The 6,735-nt window shown below is 44.2% G+C and overlaps 1 protein-coding gene across 2 annotated transcripts in view; it reads left to right on the top strand.

Moving 5' to 3' along the window:
- The window catches only part of LOC119737403, a 21,897-nt gene extending 15,359 nt beyond the window's left edge, over positions 1-6,538 (top strand). For both annotated transcript variants that reach the window (XM_038211735.1, XM_038211734.1), the window contains 8 exons: positions 58-934; positions 1,193-1,334; positions 2,212-2,324; positions 2,643-2,807; positions 3,350-3,520; positions 4,542-4,625; positions 5,177-5,267; positions 6,253-6,538. In XM_038211735.1, coding sequence (XP_038067663.1) covers positions 58-934; positions 1,193-1,334; positions 2,212-2,324; positions 2,643-2,807; positions 3,350-3,520; positions 4,542-4,625; positions 5,177-5,267; positions 6,253-6,523 — 1,914 coding nt within the window. In that variant the 3' untranslated portion in view covers positions 6,524-6,538. The remainder of the gene's footprint in view (positions 1-57; positions 935-1,192; positions 1,335-2,211; positions 2,325-2,642; positions 2,808-3,349; positions 3,521-4,541; positions 4,626-5,176; positions 5,268-6,252) is intronic.
- The last annotated feature ends 197 nt before the right edge of the window (positions 6,539-6,735 follow it).

The raw sequence follows: 6,735 nt of genomic DNA on the forward strand, positions 1-6,735 counted from the left end.
GAGCCACAATTATCTATTGGCGTTGACTTTTCTGTCATGTTTGCATTTATTTGCCAGAGGAGTGAGCAGACTATGGGGATTCTTCAAAAGAACCTGAGGGAGCTGGTCCTGTTCCAATACCTTCCGAAATACAGAGACATCTTGAAGAGGTTCTTGGAGCAACTGATTCACCACGGGGTCCTGCGAAAGTTCACCCTGAAGCATCCCAAGTGCCTGACCCCAGCCGAGCTGTTCGGCATCCTGGAAGTGTGCGCCGGAAGGCGCGAAGACATCGGAGAGAGCAACGGAAGTGAGCGCGAGGCGAGAGGATGTCTCAAGAGGAAGACTACCAACGGGTTTCTTCCCGGAGCAATGTCTCAGAGAGTCACAGACTCTCTGAGACATTGCTCGGAGGCAAGAGGATGTCCCAAGAGAAAAAATACCAACGGGTTTCTTCCTGGAGCAAAACACTGCGACTCTCTCAGACAGTGCTCGGAATCACTAGGAATCATACAGGATGCTCAGACTGTTCAGCAAGTCTATCGGAGACCTAGTCAGGAGGATGTCAACTCGAAAGGGCCAGGGAGGCACCAGGACCTGTACGATTTCTGCTTCTCGGAGCCCATCGACACTCAATCGGATTCCAGCTTTCCAGAGTATCCGCACCCCTCATCCCACTTGGATACCAACGAAGAAGTGCCTTTTGCATGTCCTATCAGTGACACAGCCTCAAACAGATCTGCCGACACTGTGCTCTCAGAGTCTGACCTCAATTGTCAACGCGCTGACCCTGCTGACACCAGAACTTGGCATCCTTGCGGTAGAGCTGCCAACCCTTGCATTCAGCATCTGGTTCTGTGCGGTTTTGTCCTTCATTATCCAGATTACAGCCAGATGCTTGAGCGTGTATTGAGTGTGTGGCCGGGCCTACGGGAACTGGAATTCATAGACAATTGTGAGTTTTTTTATTCCAGCAAAGGTCGTTTCACGTCGAATCTGTAGATTTGTACCTTTCCCAATCAAGTTTTAATAAAACAGTCATGGAATGAACTTACCTTGGGTATTTTTACTCCAAAGTCAAAGGTCACCGAGTTACAGTACTAGGGCCGATTTACATAGATGCGCAGTAACAAAAAGCAGGAACTGCACGTTTTCGCACCTGGAGAGGTTAAAGGTTAGAATAACATAAAGTGCATGGCGTCTTTTTTTGCAGTGATGTTGCAGGATACTTGTCAACACCTGTTATCGGCGTTGATTGGGGCACAGGGGCGCGGTGGCGCACTGCGGAGATTACTTATTGAGTACAACGTTGTCAAAGACTGCAATCTTCCCCTTCTTAATGTTCTTCTAACGAGGTTGGTGTCATTACGTCATTTGACTTGGGTTAAATCCTTTTCCTCTTTGAGTGATCGTTGATTGCTGTTTCCCAAGTTGGCAGCCAGAGATGCAGTCAAGTCCTCACAAGCAAATCACAAGTCAGTCACAAGCCAATCCCAAGTCAGTCACAAGCCAATCCCAAGTCAGTCACAAGCCAATCCCAAGTCAGTCACAAGCCGATCACAAGTCAGACACAAGCTAATCACAAACCAGTCACAAGTAAATCACAAGCCAATCCCAAGTCAGTCATAAGCCAATCACAAATCAGTCACAAGCTCAATCACATATCATTCACAAGCCAATCACAAGTCAGTCATAAGCCAATCAAAGATCAGTCACAAGCCAATCCCAAGTCGGACACAAGCTTATCACAAACCAGTCACAAGTAAATCACAAGCCAATCCCAAGTCAGTCATAAGCCAATCACGAATCAGTCACAAGCCCAATCACATATCATTCACAAGCCAATCACAAGTCAGTCATAAGCCAATCAAAGATCAGTCACAAGCAAATCACAATCATTCACAAGCCATCACAAGTCAGTCACAAGCCAATCACAAGTCAGTCACAAGCCATTCCCAAGTCAATCACAAGCCAATCACAAATCACTCACAAGCCAATCCCATGTCAGTCACAAGCCAATCATAAGTCAGTCTCAGTCTCAAGCCACAAGCTTGTGATGGACTTGCGATGACCCGACTGCAACTCGCTTAGCAGGAAATTGCACTGCATTGTTATCATGATGTAATTTTTGATCCCAGTTTTTAAAATCACATTCTTCTTATCCCTATTCCATCGTGAACAGAAAACTTTTCTACTTCCTGCGTGTATTTGTGTTCTGTTGTTCCTCTTCAGATCTAAGCTTGACACGCTGGAGTTGAAAGCCACCGACATTAGTTTCTCCGCTGATGGACCGTTTGAGGGTGGGGACAACAACGCACAGTATTCACTTGATCATCTTGGAGATGGTTAGTACAGTCTGAAGACAACCTTGAATGTCTCTCACTATGGATAGAGTCTGACAGTGGGGTCAACTTAATTTACATAAATATCCACATAAACAAATAGCTAGTACATGTGGGCTTTATTGCCTGGTGTTTATGTTGTGGCTTCTGACTAGCGCTCTTGAACAAGGATATTGACAAATTGGGAGAACCGCCAACATAGGGCTGGATAGCTCAGTTGGTAGAGCGCAGGATCAAATTCTGCTTCAGTCAAGTACTTTGTTCAACTTAAATAAATTTTAATTGAGAATTTTGTCATCCCGCTCACAATCTTTGTTACAGCCTTCAGCCAGCTCGGCGCCCTTGAGCTGAGCTACAACAAGTTGCTTTCCCTGACCTGTCTAGAGAGGGCGCTATTGCAGCCAGACTGCGCCATCGGACATCTGAACCTGGAAGGTTGCCAGCTTGGGACCAAAATGCTGGACAGGCTTTTCATCTGTGCAAAAGGTGATTTTCAGTTGGTTTGGGGGTTTTTTGGTTGTTAATATTGTCAATGCTGTGTGATCAGATATATTAATGAGTCCATCACAAGCCCCGGCTTAAGTGCATCACAAGTCCAGTCACAAGTCCAGTCACAAGTCCAGTCACAAGTCCAGTCACAAGTCCAGTCACAAGTCCAGTCACAAGTCCAGTCACAAGTAATTGGAGATGAATAATAAAGGAATGCCTCTGTCACAGTTAATTTTACATAGCTTGTGATTTGACTTGTCATGGTCTTGTGATGACTCGTGATCGAATCGACTGCAACTCTGTCCGTGTGTAATCAAGTTATCCTGATTTGAGATTGATCATGACGTTCGTTTTTTTTCTTAATCAAATAATCATCTTAGAATTCATCTCATCACTTATCAAGGATAAGTTCTTGGACAAGTTATCCTCAACAGGCTCAATGTGTCAGGCATTAGTGTTTGGATTCAGAACAACTTCTAATCCCCGTAATTTTCCCGCAGTGATTTTTTTTCCCCCAATTGTATTTATTTCTTCCGCAGATTGTAAAAGCCTTCGTGAACTGAATGTGGCGTGTAACACCTACTGCCCTAGCCTGGGTGAAGGGGTCTCCGGTACAAGTCACCAGGCTAGTCAGTCGGGCCTGGTTATGCTCTTACAGACAAGCCCGCTCACCAAGTTGAATCTCAGCGGGTGCCAGTTTGTGTTAAGAGGTATGATCAGATTGGATTTTGATTATCCTTTTTTCATGATGTTAGGTTTTTTGTCCTAATGTCACATTTTGTGACAACGCATTTTAATTGGCGTTTAGCCAATGCCTTCGTTTCAAAGCAGGATCGAGGGTTCAAGTTTGCTTGAAGACAACAGTTATGCCACGACAATAGTTATGCCACATTTATTGAAGCAATTTGATATGGGTAGCATGGTGGGGCAGTGCGTGAAGTGCTCACCTCTCACCACTGAGAGCCCGTCCCGTGGCCGTTCTTAAATGGATGATAAAGACATGGCTAGCTGGTCTTAAACACTATTCCAGTGTCACATAAAATGTGGACTCCTAAAAATCCAGTGCCTCTTATCGTTTCATTGGTTGAACGTTCACAATCCTCACGTAGGCATGCCCAACACTACCCGGGAGTCAGAATTTTATAGTTCTAAATTCAAAACGCAACGCGCCAGGTGCGTTCTGCGTGACATCGCGCAGAACATGATACGCGCGCGTCAATCTCCATAAAAGGGTTGTTTACATCTTACTCGCCAGCTGAACACTCCATTATTTTGCAAGAGGGATGTTTCAAAAAGCATAAAGTGAATTTGTTGAACAAAATCGGGATGTTTTGAACGAATTATATCATTTTTTCTTACCGAAAAGGTATTTATGAATGGGAATAAATATGTGCTCCGTCGGTATTTATCACTCTGTTTAAGACCACTTAGAGTCTGGGTGCTGATAATTACCCTCGCCTCCGGCTCGGGTAATTATCAGCACCAAAACTCTAAGTGGTCTTAAACAGAGTGATAAAAACCTCAGAAGCTCACCTTAATCCCTTAATTAAAATCATAGCAACTTACAAAATTACTCCATTAGATGGGGATTCACGCTCATTTGTAACCAAAAAATTGGGTTATAACAGTGTAATAGGCCCTCATTTATGCAGGCCATGGCTGATTAAATTGGCCCGGGACCCTGCGAAGAAGGGTCGAAGTATACAGTGTTTGGTTTTTGTTTGATTTTAGGTTGGACCCATGCCAAGGCTTTTGTGGAAGCCCTCCGCCTTAACACCACTCTTTGCCAACTTCTCCTGGTGAACAATAACCTGAGTAAGTAGCACAGACAGAGTATACTCCCCTGCCATCATTTAAACAAGTGCGAGTGCACAATAAGCTCTGGCCATGTTGCAATAAGTCTTGCATGAAAGTCTTGCATGAAATCGATCGAAACGATCCCTGCCGGAGCCTAAAAATGTGACGCCCAAAACTGCGACACCAATGGCACATAAATACCATACTTTTGGTCAATTTTTTGGGGACAGACAGACAGACAGCACGACAGACAGACAGACAGACTGACCGACCACCAAGTGACATATAGAAGCAATCGTTGTAAAGTGTCTTGCCCGAGGACACAAGTTCCATGTTCCCTGTCTGGGTTCGAACCCATGTACTATGGCACATGGGCCGAACACCGTAACAATTTGAATATGGAGAAAACCCGATTTTTAAAATGTACATCTACTCAAAATGTAAGTGTAACTACATTTTGCAAAATAAAAATGTTACTTCTCATCCATTTCACAAAAAGCCCATCAAAAGAAACCGACGATAACGCTACACCTTTTCTTTCCCTTTTTTTTTTTGGCGGTGCCTTACAGCCAATGAGTGTGTACGTTTGCTGGTTGATGCCTTCATACATCCCTCGACAGACACTGACATCCAAGCCTCTAAATTGTGCTTAGATATCAGGTAAGTACATAAGTCCAGATGAGGGATCACTCTTGTATTGATAAATATAACAAATATTAGCAATTAGAAAATATACACTTCGGGGTGAAACTCTAAAAAAAAAAAAAAAAAAAAAAAAACACACACACACAAAGGGGGGGGGGGGGGCAACTTCTCGCAATGATCTCAATCCATAGAGTTATATTTAAAAAACGAGTGCGCGCACTCGCTGCGCGCACTCGTGCCGACATGGACGCGCAGCCACCATACTTTAGGTGGAACAATGGACCCACGTTTTAATTGATTTTTAAATGTAGCATATGCGCGCATTCGTACGTTCATACTATAACGTTCGTTACACCTTGCATCCCCATGTGAATTGTTTTCGTTTTGCTGAAAGAACACTTACCTTTTTTGTGATCCGTGGACAGAACTTTAAAACGGTGTTTGTGTTCAAAATTCGGTAACTTGAAAAGTACATAAGTGATTTGAATGATTCTTGTACTAAAAGAAAGGTTAATAAATGGGCTTTCATATCCTAGATTTTGAAAGGGCTACAGACAAAACTTCATTCAAAATTGGTCCTGCCATTTGGGTTTCAGTGGGTTTTTTTTTACTCACCCTGTATGATTTTGTGCCTTTTTGGTCCAGTTTTATATTAGGCTTAGGCCAAAAAAAGTCTTCAGTTTCTGGTATGGAGCTTGCCACAAAAGTGGTGCGACATGGTTTTTTTTTTTCCTACTTTTTTTTTCTTCAAATTTCGGCTGATGTTGCAGATAATGACGCTTCGATCCCCTTAAAACTCTCAAAAATATCCTTCAGGGTGGAGCTTGAGGTGACCTCAGTAAGGCCATAAGGCTTGAGAATTCTGCATCCACTTAGGATCTCAACCAACACGAACATTCGTCTGGAAATTTGGATAGTCAAGACAAACGCGCATACCAGAAACCGGAGCCTTTCTTTTCTTTTTGTTGCCTTACTTTGTCTTTTTATTGTTCCATTATAGCTTCAACAGGCATATAACTCACACAGGACTGGATGCGTTCAGTCAAGCACTCGAAGCAGCGAGCACCGCACCCGGCTACAGGATCACCCCTCCCCGCCACTTAACAATCACAAGCGAGGGCAGTACGCAAGACCCTGCAGAACTAAGAAACCTGGCCCGGTTCATGAAACTGACTGACAAGCATCAAGCATCTAGCTCACACTGTGTTCCTTATGGAGGACTCGGTATGAACTATGGCGACTTGATGTTGGAACATCTATCACAGATGTGAGAATTAGAGACTGTTATTGGGTTGTGGGTGGGGGTGGGGGTGTTAGGGGTTGTGGGTGGGGGTGGGGGGGGTTGGGGGTGGGGTTGTTCTGGTTGGGGGTGTCTCCCCCCCCCCCCCCCCCACCCAAATTATTTGATTTTGTCCACAAAATGGTTTTCCTGTTGGCAAAATTGTGTATCCATCGGCAAATATGGGCATTAGAGCAAGGACCA

The sequence above is a fragment of the Patiria miniata genome, unplaced genomic scaffold (assembly GCF_015706575.1).
Source record: "Patiria miniata isolate m_02_andy unplaced genomic scaffold, ASM1570657v1 HiC_scaffold_3, whole genome shotgun sequence".
NCBI classification, from domain to species: domain Eukaryota; kingdom Metazoa; phylum Echinodermata; class Asteroidea; order Valvatida; family Asterinidae; genus Patiria; species Patiria miniata.